The sequence below is a fragment of the Cricetulus griseus genome (assembly GCF_003668045.3).
Source record: "Cricetulus griseus strain 17A/GY chromosome 1 unlocalized genomic scaffold, alternate assembly CriGri-PICRH-1.0 chr1_0, whole genome shotgun sequence".
Classification (NCBI taxonomy): domain Eukaryota; kingdom Metazoa; phylum Chordata; class Mammalia; order Rodentia; family Cricetidae; genus Cricetulus; species Cricetulus griseus.
The window spans coordinates 116,547,724-116,563,784 of NW_023276806.1; the positions used below are offsets into that span (position 1 = coordinate 116,547,724).

The window sequence follows — 16,061 nt, forward strand, 5'->3', positions numbered from 1 at the left end:
AAACACAGGAAGACCTACCTCCAAAACAAAGTAGATATCCAAACTGAGTATCTCTATATTATACACAATACACATCCTCTAGCATGTGACATTTTCTTCATGTGATGGTGGGCATAATGTGAGATTATTTTCTTCGTAGTCTTTTATGAGTGGACTCAATGCATGTGAGTACACACGTGCAAATGCATGGGTGTGGGGTACCTGTACAAGTGTGCACACATGCATGTGAAGGCCAGAGAGCAACCTTGGATGTAGTCTTCAGGCACAGTCTTCCTTGTTTTATTAAGAAAGGGTTTCTTGTGGGCCTGAACTCACCAGCTAGACTGGCTGACTATCAAGCTCCAGGAATCTACTTGTCTTTGCTTACCCAGTGCTGGGGTTTAAGTTCATGCCTCCACACTTGGTTTTGTATATGAGTTCTGAGGTTTAAACTCAGGTCTTTGATTGAGCTATCTCTTCAGTCCTCTTGGCATTTTCTATTTGTTACTCAGGAACATATATTTTTTCTTAGTTTAAAATGAATAGAAATTGGGGTTCTCGGCTAGAAACCCTGCAGAGAGAGAGAGAGAGAGAGAGAGAGAGAGAGAGAGAGAGAGAGAGCGCCTAACCCAGAAAGAAAGAAAAAGAAAGAAAGAAAGAAAGAAAGAAAGAAAGAAAGAAAGACAGACAGAAAGAGAGAAAGAGGAGAGGAGGGGGAGGGAGGAGGGAGGGGGGGGAAAGAGGGGAGGGAGGGGGGAGGGAGGGAAGTTGGGGTTGGAAAAATGGCTCAGCAGTTAAGCGCACTTGCTGCTCTTACAGAGGACCTGTATTTGGTTCCCAGAACCTACATTGAGTGGCTCCTATAACTCTAGCTCCAGGAGATCAATGCCATCTCCTAGCATCTAAAGGCACTGCACTACTCACCTGCACACACACACAGGCAATGAGAAGAGACCAGGCAAGCAAATATGGACAGGCAGCCTAACCAGATGTGCAGTAAGCCAAGCTCTGATGATCAAAGAATAAGACAGACAATGAGGATGTAGCTCAGTTGCCACAGCACTGCCTGTAATCCCAGAACTGGGAGATAGAGGCAAGAGGCTGGTCAGTTTAAGATCCGCATCTACATAAGGAGTTCAAGATCCTGTCTCAGAAACAAACAAATAAGAAGGAAATAGAGCAGAAGAAAGCCAGGGTACTGTGCTGAAGGAGCATGAGACCAGAGAGGACAGTAGAAGAGGGGTAGAGGCCTGCAGACACAAGTTCTTGGTCATCTTTACACTGTCAGGTGTGGATTTCATCTCAGGGAGCAGGCCTTAGAACCAATCAGAAAGCAGTCAGTTACTCCCATAACATGTGTACCACTACTGCACCACTCAAGCCGGTCACTATTGTAACTTGCAGGGTTCAAAACCAGATAAAGTTAATGATTACTTTTCTCTTCTGGTTGCATGCATAACACCGTCTAGCACTGGGAAGCTAGCCAGTAGGGATGAAGCTTCTTTGTGAGCTTCTTTGCAACTTAATTTCTCCATTTTCGGTTACTCAAGTGTCTTAAGCAACACAGTCCCATCAGCTCACGAGAGTCCCAAGAGCACTGACATAGCCCACAGTGTTTGGTGTTTATGGGACACCACTGGCCCCAAGTTCAAAAAGAGATAACCCACTCCTGGAACTGAGGTTTTTATTTATTAACATGTAATATCTAGTTGGGGTATTGTCTTGCCCATCTTAGTAAGTTTCTATATGGCTTTTTCATAATGGCTTTAGTGTTAGCCCTTCGTATTACTTCCTCCACCCTGCCCTTCTAGCCCCTACCACATTATAACCTTTCCTGTTCCATTACTCACCTTAAATCTTTATACTATTCTATCTCCTCCTCCTTGAAATTGCCTAGTTCCCAAAGCCCCTTACTAATAAATTCCAGACCTCTATGGGTATTCCAGATGAAATGCACACATCTGAAAATTCAACGTTAACATCCAGGAATGTGATGGGTCTGGGTTACTTCCCTCAGAATGGCTGTCTCCAGCCCCATCGATTTACCTGCAAATTTCATAACTTCATTTTTATTAACATCTTAGCCTAATTTTAATTATCCTTCTGTGTGCGTACATTTGCATGTATCTACACTCATATAGAAGCCAGAGGTCAACCTCAGGGGTTGCTACTTAGGCATCACCCACCTTTTTCTTTTGAGGCAGTCTCATTGTCCTGGAACTTGTCCAGTAGGCTAGGCTAGCTAACCAATGAGCCCCAGCGACCCACCCATCTCCATCCTCCCTGCACTACACAGCCTCACCAAGCTTTAATGTGGGTGCTGGGACCCAAACTCAGTGCTTTCAGGCTTGAGCACTTTCCCCAGGGAGCTGTCTCTACAGCCCATGCCCAGCTTTTCTCTGACATGGATTCTGAGGCTCACACTCAAGCCTCATTCCTTCAAGGCAAGCACTTTTACCAAATGTCTTGAGACATCTCAAGACCCTAATTTCATTCTTTATGTGAGATGGGTTCAGGATGCAAGTCCTCATCCTAACTAGACTCTGTAAATGTGAGGAGTGAGTTCCCAGGCAAGCCCATAAAAGCCTTTCTTGCTAAACTGATATGAGTATGATCAGTATTTCATGGGAGTCCTCCCAAAAAGCCAGCAAATACTAAGTCCATAATTCTCAGAGTGGGCCCAACATCTCACAGGATCACTGAGAACACAGTGCCTATGTTTGTCAAGCCCAGTGGTTCTCAACCTCCCTAATGCTGAGACCTCTTAATATAATTCCTCATGTTGTGGGGACCCCCCCAACCACAAAATTATTTTCATTGCTATTTCATAACTGTAATGTTGCTACTGTTATGAATTATAATGTATATAACTGATATGCAGATGGTCTTAGGCAACCCCCATAAAAGGGTGGTTCAACTCCCAAAGGGGTTGCAACCTACAGGCTAAGAGCTGCTGCTGGTCAAGTCCAAGACAAGATCTTGTGGGTGCTGTGTCACTTTCTTCTCAAAGGGGACACACACACATACACACACACACACACACAAATGATCATGGATACTGTGGTGGTTTGAGTAAGAGTGGCCCCCATAGGTTCATATATTTGAATGCTTAGAGAGTAGCACTATTTGAAAGGATTAAGACATGAGGCCCTGTTGGTGTAGTGTAGGTGTGTCACTGTAGGTGAGATTTGAGGTTTCAAAAGCCCATACCTGGCCCAGTCTCTCTCTTCCTGCTGCCTGTGGATCAGGACGTAGAACTCTCAACTTCTCCAGCACCATATCTGCCTGTGTGCCCATCATGACAATAATTGGCTAAACTTCTGAAACTGTAAGAAGCTCCAATTAAATGTTTTATAAGAATTGCCATGGTTGGGCTGGAGAGATGGCTCAGCCATTAAATAAATATAAGAATTGCCATGGTCATGGTATCTCTTCACAGCAACAGAACACTGGCTAAGATAGGGACTATGCAGAATAGCAGGGAGCCATGTTTGACAGGCAGCAGGATAACACAGATCCTAGGCTGGGGACCCCTAATTTCCCATAAACATACAGAAATGAAGCCCCTGATGAGGTCACATTACTACTAAGGAGTAGGGGCTAGACTGAACCAGGCTAACCTGCCACCCAAGGCTGCCTAGTGTATCTGAGAAGCAGATGTCATTTTGTTGGCAGGAGCCAGGTGTGCGGCTGTTGGCAAGCATAGTAGTTGCTGTCAGGGTTTGCAAAAAAAAAAGAAAGAAAGAAAGACAGAGACAGAGACGGAGACAGAGACAGAGAGAGAGAGACAAAGAGGGGGGGAAGAAAGGAAGAGAGGAAGAGAAAAAGAAAGAAAAAAAGAGCAGCTTTTCCCTTCCGGGCTGTTACATTTGGGGCAGAATAAGCAGGTCCAGCTATCCGACTAGAGGAAGGGGCCTGTGCCAGGCATTCTGCCAGGCTTTCCTGCAGAGGGAGGAGTGGTGCACCCTTCTCAGATGGCAAAGGGCAGTTGGCTCCCTGCAATGTGGCCACTTGCCCTATCCAGAACAGTGCTCAAGACTCCAGGGTCTGGGCTGGAAGATGCTGCTGAACTACCCAAAGGCTTGGCAATCCTTAGTCCTTCTGCCCTCATCAGCTATGTCCAGAAATTAAATGGGGGTTCTGGAGAGATAATTCACACTCACTGGGAGCCACACCACAAAGCCTCAGGTTGGAGACTTGTTATCCAATACAGTGAACCCCAAGTGGCCATGCAAATGAGCAACTTGACAACTTCACCCTGCTTCTTGTACTCCCACCTCCATATCTCTGCTCTCATGTTCTCTTTCCTCCTAGCCAGCCAATGTTCTGATCCCACCACCACCAGCAGACTACCAACCCTATTTCTAAGAACAGCCAGAAACAGGGACATCTATGTCCAGGTTGGGATCTGGGATCCCTCTTCCACAGTCACACCCAAAGAATTAACCAGTGCACAGGAACCAACATCTGACTTCACTAGGAGAAAGTTTGTACAATTTCAGCCACATACAGAGTGTCTTTTAAGGCATTTCTCCTTCCTAGCTAATTGCATACACAGGTACCCACAGCAAATCTACTCCAGGGCGGTTTTAAGTCACGTGTATTCTGCCCACAACAGCCTGTGATAGCCTGTTTACATGTCTAACTCCTGGAGGAAATACTACCCAGGTTCCTGCCTGAGGGTCCCTGAACTTGAGCCAGTCAGAGGAAAGATGAGAAGGACATAGCAGGCACTGTTTCCTCCAAAGTGGGTGACAAGATTCCAGGAACACAGGTGGCGGCTCCCAGGAATACAGAGGTGGCTTCCAGCCTCTCATGAATCCAAAGTACTCAGACTACCACATTCCCAGAACCCAACCTTGGCCTCTGAGGTCCCTACTGTTCCTAACTTCCCAGCCAGGACAAAGTCCCAGTGCACTTGTACTCAGCTGCCTCATTTCCTCATGGCTGCCCTTGATACACTCCATGCCCAGCATACTGGCCAGGAGTCCTCTTCTAGTCATGTTCTGTAGACTCAGTCACCAAACTCTCCTGGCTTATCACCTGCTCACCCAAGCTCCACCTCCATGTCCACTGCCCTGATGAAAGGGTACCCTCCAGTACAAAAGCAACCTATTTGGCAGCTGGGCATCAGTGGTGCACGCCTTTAATCCCAGCACTAAGGAGGCAGAGGCAGGTGGATCTCTGTGAGTTCGAGGTCAACCTGGTCTACAGAGCGGGAGCCAGGATAGGCTCCAAAGCCACAGAGAAACCCTGTGTCAGAAAGAAAGAAAGAAAGAAAGAAAGAAAGAAAGAAAGAAAGAAAGAAAGAAAGAAAGAAAGGAGGGAGGGAGGGAGGGAGGGAGGAGGAGGAGGGAGGAGGAAGGGAGGGAGGGAGGGAGGGAAAAGAAAAGAAAAGAAAAGAAAAGAAAAGAAAAGAAAAGAAAAGAAAAGAAAAGAAAAGGAAACATATTTGGCCCCTTTGCTCCAGATTTCCAACTCCCGGCATTCCCCACCAAGTCTATAATCCACTTCTAGAAGAGCAGCCACCTGATCTCCAGCCTCTATTCCCTCACTCCTAAGTGGCCAGCCCATCTGGACTAATCTTGTTTTGAGACAGAGTATTACATAGCCCAGGCTATCCTTGAACTTGCCTATGTAGCCAAGGCTGGCCCTAAACTCTTGGTCCTCCTGCCTTTACCTCCCATGTGCTAGGATCATAGGTATCTGTGACCATTGCCAGATAGACACCAGGTCTAATCTTATCAAGACCATGGTCCTCTATAGCCCCTGGAATGATGACCAGCCCTGCTGCCCAATCTCCCCACTGTCACGCTCTTCCAGAAGACAATTTACTGTCTCAAACATGTGGAAAGACCTCCTACCTTCATACGGGACCCATCCAGGAGTCCAGGCCTATGCATTGCTTGTTCTCAGGCCTGAAATCTGCACACAGATGTTTTAAGTTCCATATTTAAATATCCTATGAGTGCTCTGATCACATAACACATCAGACCTTACATCAAATCTCTGTTATACACGGAACTCTGAATGAGCTCTTGAAGTCACCTAACCTCTCTGACTGTTTCCTTACCTGTGAAACAGGGTAGCAACAGTAGCTATCTCCCCTCTGCAAGTTGTTATGCTCATAGCACACAAGAGGATGTGCAGAAAGTCCCCAATGCTTGTTGGATCCGGAATGGACACACTGAAGTAGAATTAACAGACATCTGTCACTTTCCTCCTGCCCATGGACCTCTGTCTCCTCCATTTATTCACATCTCTGCCACTATGTCACCCACCTATGTCACCAGGCTGAATGGTGAGGTCTAAATAAGAAGTGACAGTGACTCACTGAAACAAAACTTCAACTTACTACCTATCGGAGGAGGACCTTGAACTCCTGATCCTCTTGACTCCATCTCTCTAGTGCATCAAATTTAGGACTTTAACAATAATATAGCAAAATTCAAATACCACACTGGCCATTTTTAGGAACATTTTTCATTCCAAAATATATGTGCAGGGTTTTAAAAAGAGGCCATCAGAAAAGATTCAGGCTTAGTAACACAGACTCACAAACAGTGTAATTTTCACTTCTCTGTTCTTTTCCCATTAATCCTCTATTCTGGTCTTACTTAGTGCACAGTTTGAACAATCTGTATCCCACCTATGACAGCAACAAAAAGAAAAGGTGCTTAAAAATAAATGAAAGCAGAGGAGAAAAAGCAAAGTAAAAGTCTTAACTAGCTCTGTGGGGTTGGTTGGAGGGTGATCATAACAGTCGACACTGACCAGCTCTAATGAAGTGTGACTGCAGTCATCCCAGGGGAGAGTGTCAGAGAAGGTATTCTGGCTAAGTAAAGAGCCAGAATATAGGTAGGGGTAAGTTGTGGTGCTCCTGAGACTGGAAAGGCATCTGGGAGCTAAACACAGGATAGGTGGCTCAGCAAGGTATAGTGAAGATGTAGTTGTGTTTCTTTTTTTTTAATTACTCTTTTGGGAAACCCACCACCCTTCTCCCAAGTAAATCACATGGAAGCTTATTCTTACTTATGAATGCCCTGACCTAGCTTGGCTTGTTTCTAGCCAACTTTCCTTAACTTAAATTATACCTTCTTCCTTTTGCCTCTGAGCTTTTATCTTTCTCTTTTCTATATACCTTTCTTTTCTTCCTCCATGGCTGGCTGTGTAGCTGGGTAGCTGGTCCCTGGAGTCCTCCTCTTTCTTCTCTTGTTTCTCAATCTATCTCCAGATTTTTCTCCTCCTATTTATTCTCTCTGCCTGCCAGCCCCACCTATCCTTTCTCCTGCCTAGCTATTGGCCATCCAGCTCTTTATCAGAACAATCAGGTATTTTAGGCAGGCAAAGCAACAAAGCTTCACAGAGTTAAACAAATGCAACATCTTTGAATCATTAAACAAATGGTCCACAGTATAAACAAATGTTAAACATCTTCAAATAATATTCCACAACAGAGTAGCTGAGGTACAGTCATCTAAACAGCAGCACTGGGGAGTTCTGGGAAGGAAATGAAATCAAACAGGCATTTTAAAAGGTTACAGAGAACAGTGTGCAAGACTGGAGGGAAGGTCATTGGTTAAGAAGCTTCTGGAAGCACCCAACAAGAACTGATGAGGGCTTGAGCATTGGCATGTAAGGGAGAGGAGGATACCCCAGATCTGGTGACTGACATTGTGGGGTATTAGGAAAGAGAGATGCTATGCTTGTAGAGAGAGAATCAATCCAATGCCCCCATGAACAAATAAGGAAGAAAGTTAGTATCTGTTTACGAAATGGAGTAATATTTAGCCTTTAAAAGGGAAAAATCCTGACATATACTACAGCATGGATAATGACACCTAAGTGAAACACACCACACACACACACACACACACACACACACACACACACACACACACACACTTACTTACTTCTGTTATATGAAATACCTAGAACAGTCAGAACAGTAGAGGCAAAAGTAGAATGGTAGAATATGAAAGTAAAAAGGGACTAGTTGGGGAGAGGGAGGAAATCAGCAGGGCCTGGAGGGGGACAAGAGAGAAATGGAGTGAATATGATCAAAATTCATTACATACATGCATGAAAATCTCATAATGAAACCCACTATTATGTAGACTTAATATACACCAATAAAATACACTATGTTAAAAAGTATGTATCTCTGTGTGTTTGTGAATGAGTATGTATTTGTGTGCTAGTATGTGTACATGTATGTGTGTTCGCCTGTGTTCATGGGGGGTATGCATCTGTGTGTGTGTGTGTGTGTGTGTGTGTGTGTGTGTGTGTGTGTGTTTATGCATCTGTGGGGGGTTATGCATCTGTGTGTGAGAGTGTGTGTGTTTATGCATCTGTGTGTGGGGGTATGCATCTGTGTTTGTGAGTGTGTGTGTGTGTGTGTGTGTGTGTGTGTGTGTGTGTGTGTGTTTATGTGACTGGGGGGGTAGGTGGGCATTGTATATGCACAGGGAGGCAAAGGTTAATGCTAAGTGTCTTCCTTAATCTTTCCTTATCTTTTGAGGCAAGGTCTCTCACTACGCCTGGAGCTGGAAAATTCAACTAGACTGGCTGGCAAGCGAGCCCCAGGGATCCTCCTGTCTCCCAGCACTGGGATCATGGCACTTACCACCATGCCCAGCTTTTTACATGAGGTCCTAGGATCCAAACTCAGGTTCGCACACTTGCATGGTGTGTATTTCACTGACTGAGCCATCTCCCCAGCCCTTAGGAAACTGTTTTTAAAACAGCGAAAACTAGTCTCCTATGTCTTTTCTATTTCAGAAGATCTGGGTTGGGATTCGTAAATTCCCATTTCTAACAGTTCCAGGGTGTGTTGGTGCTGCCATCTGTGAACTCAGGTAAAGCGCGTATGAGGTACTGCTGCTATTAACAACACCTGACACAGCAGCAGGTGTATCAGTGACATGTGGTGGAAAGTTCAGGAAGATTTACCAAACCCCTAACGTGAAGGTTTCCCACAGGGAGATGTGCTCTCGGGTCTTTCCTGGCTAGCTAAGTCAGTCATGACTACCAGGCCCTTCTCCACTAGAATTTTACAGCGACTCCCAGGACGACAAACAACCAGTCATGACTTCGCCATCTAAGAAATTCGGGAAAAGGGAGAGAAGTTTCTTCTTTGCAAACAGTCCTGCTACTGGAAGGAAGGCAAGAGGTTCTGGGACAGCCCTCAGCTTCTCTCATCTCCTGGGCACACATGGCAGCCCTGCCTGTGAGTTGCCTGTGAGTTCTGGGCTGCTGCTGCTGCTCCTGGAAGCCTGAAGCACTCACTGAAGAGGCAGAACAAATGCTGAGTTGGAAAGTGAGGGTGTGTCCTGGATCAACACTCACCCAGCAGGGGGATGGGGCTGAGAGCCAGAAGATAAATACTCTCTCCCTCTGCTGCACATCAAGTGGAAGGCTGGAAATGCATTCCACAGCTTCCCCTCCCTGGGACTTGATGCCAGCTGCTGGCTGTGGAAGCCAGGGCTTTCCTTCCTCCTTGTCACTGTCCCTTTTCCTTCCCTGAGACAGCTTTACAACAAGAACTACCTTATTCTGAAGCCTTGTCTCACCCTCCCCATCTTCAGTGATCAAAGATCAGGTCAGTGTGATCTTCTACGTTGACTGTCAATCACAGGAGACAAACCTCTGGCCATGTCATTGAGGGGGATTCTAGGCTGGGTTAATTGTGGTGGGGAGACACTATCCCATGGACTGGGGTCCTAGACCAAATAAAAATGAGAAAAGCAACTAAACACCAGGGGTCATTTCCCTGTATTCTGCCTGAGGATGCAAGGTGACTAGCTTCCTTGAACTCCTACCACCATGACTTCTCTGCCAGGATGAACTGAACCCTTGACCATAAGCCAAAACAGTGGCTTTTGCCGTGGATTTTGTCATAACAAAAAAAAAAAAAAAAAAATGGTTGAGACAACAAGGGAAAGACAAGAGGCTCAATCTTGTCTTTGAGCCTCTCACTGCATTGAGTGGTGTGCCCTGAACAGAACCTCCTGCTCTGTCCAAGACTTTAAGTGATTCAAAAATAAGAATTAAAGAGATAAAATAAACTGAAAGAAAGGCAGAATGGAAGAGGTGATACCAAAGTACAGGAGCCTGTATACAACACAGACCATGCCGTGTAGGCACTGGGGGCAGGATGGAGTCAGAGTGGATGAGAAAGAACGTTGATAAAAGATCACCAGGGAAGGCAAAATTAGATAGACAAGGAAATGAGTGTTGCAGAGTGAAAAGCCATAGATTGGCCTCACTCGAGCTATGAACACAAGAGAACAAAGTGCACAACATAGGGAATAACTGAACCTTAAGGAGCCATGCTGGGTTCATGAAGGAAGTGACTAGATGTGGGAACCAACAGATCCCCCTTTCACCTCACTAAACTTTCAATTTACTATCTGACATACAGCTCTGCTAGGAAGGACATTTCAGACTTCGTAGGCAAACCAAGTTAAGGACAGGTGAACTGAACACACCGGGAGCCAGAGGCCAGATCTGGCCAAAGCCAAAGAGCAGGGGAGAAACAAACTCATCTTTAGTTTCTGTTCCCTACTAAACTCTAGAGCAGTGGAGTTGACTACTCTCCCTTCCTGATGCTGCAGCCCTTTAATATAGTTCCTCGTGTGGTGGTGACTCCCAACCATAAAATTATTTTCATCGCTACTTCATAACTTTAATTTTGCTACTGTTATGAATCATAATGTAAATATCTGATATGCAGGAGATCTGATACGTGACCCCTATGGACATCGAGACCCACAGGTTGAGAACCCCTGCTCTAGAGGGAGGAAAGGAAATGAGGATTATAGAAATGAGTTTTACACTGTCCAAAGCACTACAGCCTACAAAGTTCTTAGGATTGTGCCTAGGGCCTGATACAAGCACTTGGACTCACTGCCTCCAATCTACTTTGCAGTACTTCTTTACATCACTGTATTCAACTTGAGGTGAGGGATCATTATTTATCTTGCTCGTGGTCACATGACCTCATGCATTTGGGGAGAGACAACACAGTGGCATAGGCGTGGAAGAGAGTAGAGGTGCTTCCTACCTTCTGGCAGACAGGAGGAGACAGAGCTGGGAAATGACCAAGGTCAAGGCCCCCCATCAAAGATCCACTCCCAGTAACTCTCTTTCTCTGGTAGATCTAATGTCCTGAAGTTTTCAGAATCTCCCAAAATAGCAATAGCATAAACTGGGGAATAAATCCTTAACATGAATCTGCAAAGGATATTTCATATTCAAACCATAACATACATGCAATCATGTTACCTAAAAGTAGCTCAGCAGACAAAAGTGCTTGCTACTTAACCCGAGAACCCAAATTCAATCCCCAAAACTCAAGTGATAGAAGAGGAAAACAGACTCCTTCCTGTTTGCATGTTGTCCTCTGACCTCAACAAGCAAGCCATGGCTCATGTGGGTTCCAGAGAGAGAGAGAGAGAGAGAGAGAGAGAGAGAGAGAGAGAGAGAGAGAGAGAGAGAGAGATTAATTAACTAAATGTTTTCTTTTTAAAATAGCTTTCTAAGCTAGGGATGATGGCACAGACTTGATGCCAGCTATTTAGGAGGTTGAGGTGGGAAAATCCCAAATTCAAGGTCATCCCAGGGTTCAGAGTAAGCTTAAATAAATTGTCTCGGCCACTCAGTGAGACCCTGTTTCAAATTATAAAAGAAAATCTAGGGATATAGCTCACTGGCAGAGTACTTGTCTACCATGTAAAGAACCTAAGACCAATATCAGGATAGAGCAAGATATTAGCATGTACAAAGCCCTGAGTTCAAACCTAGCATCAAAAGATAAACAAATAAATAAATAAAAGATTAAAAAAATAAATATCAGATACTTTTTCAGAATTCAAGGTCCTCTTTCTACTCCTTGGTTCTGAATTCACATCTTACTTGGTGCTATGATTTGAGACCCCCCTCTCCCCAGATGGTGGCACTGTGAAGGGGTGGGGTAGGTATAGTCTGCCTAGAGAAATGGGTCACTGGGGGCTATTACATCTGCTTCCTTTAGCGGCCCTACTGCTTCACCATGCCACTGAGTCTAATGCAGAGGGCACAGGGAGTCAATGCAAATCTTGACTTCCCACCACTGCTCCTGTCAGGGATTTCTATCTTAGCAGCCAGAAAACGACTGGCCAAACCAGTCTTTTTGTTTTGCAGTGCATACAGGCAAACAAGAAGGAAAAGTTTGCGTGTTTGCCCCATGCTCGAAATGGCCACCTCCTTTACCTTCTATCTTTAGCTATGAGACTTTTCAAAACTATCCAAAAGGAAGATGTCTTCCCTCACCTCCACCCCAATGTAACTGTTTTTGACCTTTTCTTGAAGCCCCACAGCACTTATGAGTGAAATTTTTGCTGTGTTTGGCACCACCCAACTGTGTTTCTCACATGTGTCAGTTGGTAAAGTCAAGTGCTCAAAAAACACTGGCTTTTTCAAGGAACTGTTAAAAGTGCCACACGAAAAGACTTCACATTTTCAGGCACCCTGTTCTAAGTTATCGGGTTATAAACCCTCTTCATCTTCCCTGAAATACAGATAATGAAACAGGATGATTCACTGCCCGAAAACTGACCCAGTCTCCCCCGAGGAACTGCGGCAACACGAGTGAAATCATCACTCAAACGGGCAAGAAACTTCTAGAGCGCTGTCTGGCACACAGAAAGTTCCAGCTCCTTCCGATCTGTGGAAACCAGTTACAACAACTGGGTATTTCTTACACCTGCTCCGAAGGAAAAGTCTATGAGTAGAGCTTGACAAGCAACCAGTCCATCTTAGAGAAAGCCATTTTACATATTCCGGGGAGTTAGGCCACCTCTAAGCCAGACACTAGCCATGCTCCATTCCGGAGTTTTTAATATAACCTTCTCCACAAGGTCCACACAACCTGAAAACGTCTTTCCCAGGATGCAATGACGTCACTGTGAGTAATGTCAAAATATGCTATTAAATGTAATCTTTCACTCCACTCTACCTGGGTCTTTTTAAAAGATATAAAAATAAATAATTAACAAATTTGTTCATTATTTGTAATTTGTAATCCAAATCATCTGGAATAGCATAATAGAAAAACAAAACAATCCTAGAGAAGTTAATAACGCCAGAACACCAGTGTACACCAAACAAAATAATGCTCACCACCCAGAACTCCAATGGACACCAAACAAAATAAGGCTTACACCCACCCCCAAATCAACTCACAGGAAAAAAAAATTTCTGAGATTTTGCCGCTCATTTGGGGGTCCTCTATAGTCTAAGAATAAAATATGTTGGGCAAACTTCTGTGAAACCTGCCTCTCCCTCCAACCCATCCACCTCGCGATGCCCCAAGATCTGCTGGGTGACATATGAGATCCAAAGTGGAGGGATAAAAATAGCCTGGTCCTCAAAAAGGCAGATAGCCGCCAGACAGCTGAGTCACTTTGAAGCCCATTTTGACTGCTGAAGGGGGCATTTCGCCCTGCTTCTGTTTCGCACGCTTTCACAACCTCACAACCCACCAGGTTGGAACGCTCCACCAACCTCCCTGGTGGACGGCCAGGATGCCTTTTAACTTCCCCTCCTCCTGCGGGGTCATGATTCAGGAGTGAACTTTTAATAATTCACATAGCGCACACACGTCAGCCCAGTGACTCACTTAGAAGGGAAGGATGTAAGGCTTTAGGGAACCATCATAAGCTAGCGACATGCCCCTTATTTCTGTTGCCCTAGTGGACCACCCGGACCTGACAATGGCCAGAAAGGAATGGGATGGGAAGTAAGAGGAGGCGAGCTCAGAGGCCATCAGCATTGTCCCGCAGTGGGAAACCATGGGCAAAGAAAAGCTTCTATACTAAGAGAGTCTGATTGTGCGCGCTGCGGACTAGGGGACTCTCACCTACCATGTCCCCGCCCTCTGTCACCCAGGAAAGCAGCTCAGAACCCTGGACTAACTCTTCCTTGCCTTTCTCGGTGCTGGAGTTGTGGGCGGGATGCTGATGACCCGGGGCCCTGGCAGCCCAGCCTCAGGCTAGCGGAACGAAGGCCCCAGAGGACCTTGTCTTCGGCCACCGCAGCCCGGGGTCGCTCGCTTGGTGCGGGGGAGCCAAACCCTGCGCCAGGAGAAGTAGCAGGAAGAGAACGAGGTCCCGGCCCGCAGCTCATCTGGTCCCCTGCCCCGCGCGCCACCCAGCTCCTAGGCCGCCGGTTGCGCGACCACGCCGGGGATCTTCCTTACCGGGGAGTCGTAGGAGAAGGCGCACTCGTTCTTGTAGACGCGGTCCCCGGATCTGGGCACGCGAATCGTGGGCATGTGAGGTACCAGCAGCTCGCCCAGGTCCCCTGCAGCCATCTTCCTGCCGCCGCCCGGCACGCTGAACAGGGCGCCCCGGCGCTGCATGGCCGCGGAGCGCAGCGGGCCTGGGGAGGAGCGCGGCGCAGCGGGAGAGCGGGACCCGGGCTCAGCGGCCGTGCCGGCTGGGGATCCGCTCCGGCTGGGGATCGGCTCCAGCTGGGGAGGCTCGGCCCTTGCCCTGGCGGGCGGGCAGGCGCTGCTATTTTTAATCCAATGGCGAGTCGCCGGCCCAGCTGCAGCGTCAGGCGGGGCGCACGCCAGCCGCAGCGCCGGGGAGGGGGATGCCTAGCGGGTGGGAACACAGGAATCGGAGCCGGGGAGATCCGGGGGTGCCCGAGCACGCAGCCCAGCCCGCCGTGGGTCCCACCTCCCGGATGCAATCCCCAACTGCCCAGGACCAGGTCCGGGGAAGCCCACACAAAAAGCAGTGCGCAGCGCAACCTCCCCCATCTATCGGGAGGGGGTGGGTGGGACTTGAGTGTTGCCTCGTTTATGTTCTTCCTTGCGCCTCACTTTTTAACATGCAAAGCTTCATAAAAGACACTAGGATCCAACAAGGCCTAGAGAGGAGAGGTATATATTGTTTTCTTGCGATAATACAGGGTTTTCTTATATGTTGCAGGGGGGGTGGCTTTCAGGATAAGGGAGTCTATTTTTCTCTAGCTTTACAGTATCTTCTGTATGACTCAAGGTCCCCTGTTAAACATTTGATGGCCTGATTTGAGGATCTATGCATAAATGTACATAATTCTGCCCTAGATTGTAGATTGGGGAGGGGGTTAATGTACCAACAGAGCATGCCCGTGGCATATACTCTGATTTCTATCGTTTTCTTTTAAAAAGAATAAATAAGTAAATGACCCATGCAATCAGGAGTTGGAGACCAGAGGGTCAGGAGCTCAAAAGTAGCCTGGGCTTGGCTACATGAGATGCTGTCTTATAAAAACAACAAATAAAAGATACCCACCTTTCCAACAATGCAGTTTAGTTCCATTCTTACAGCACAGGTCCTGTTGCATTGAGATTAGCTAACTACATGCTACTACGTTTTAGGACCACATAGCACTTCACCATACCTAGAAGCAGCAAATCCAGACAGGACGGTCCTTAAAGTCGTTGTTGTTGTTACTAAATTTCTCTTCCTCATATTGCTTCAGAACAAAGAATTAGACATTTCTCTTAGCTTCCCCGCTATCCAGTAGGATCTGTGTCTGTTCACAAATAGGTTATAGAGAGAAACTTGATTTAAAATGTTCAAAGCTTAAAATCCAATAATAGATTGAATGCAAATCAAATAAGTGAGATTTGTTTCTCATCTTGGCAGCTGATAAAAGATTTACCAAATCAGTCCAGGTTTGAGAAATGCCCTCATACACATTGTTGGTGGGAACAAAAATGCAAACCCCTGAAAAGAGCTTTTGTTTTTATTTTTGTCATTATTTGAAACAGAGTCTCACTTTGTATCCCAAGCTTATCTTGAACTCCTGGTGATCCTCCTGCCTCTGCCTAACCCATCATCCTCACTTGGTACCTCAAAGCTAGAATTTCAGGCCTGTGCCATCACACCTGGCTTTCTGGAAGGAAATTTAATAACACTGATGTTAATTTTATATGAATATACTGTCTTCCTAGCAATTTCCTATGTGGCATTTATGGCACATTTAAATTCAATCTGGGTAGGCTACTTGTTGGAGCACTGTTTACAGCAGGAGACCAAGAACAAAGA

At 46.1% G+C, this 16,061-nt stretch overlaps 1 protein-coding gene across 4 annotated transcripts in view; it reads right to left on the minus strand.

Annotated features, from left to right (window-relative positions):
- Usp13 (ubiquitin specific peptidase 13) overlaps positions 1-14,740 on the minus strand; it is a 109,606-nt gene extending 94,866 nt beyond the window's left edge. For 3 of the 4 annotated variants that reach the window (XM_035450764.1, XM_035450765.1, XM_027392004.2), the window contains exon 1: positions 14,219-14,740. In XM_035450764.1, the coding sequence (XP_035306655.1) occupies positions 14,219-14,380 (162 nt within the window). In that variant the 5' untranslated portion in view covers positions 14,381-14,740. The remainder of the gene's footprint in view (positions 1-14,218) is intronic. The other variant, XM_027392003.2, reaches the window with a different exon arrangement.
- Positions 14,741-16,061: the final 1,321 nt, after the last annotated feature.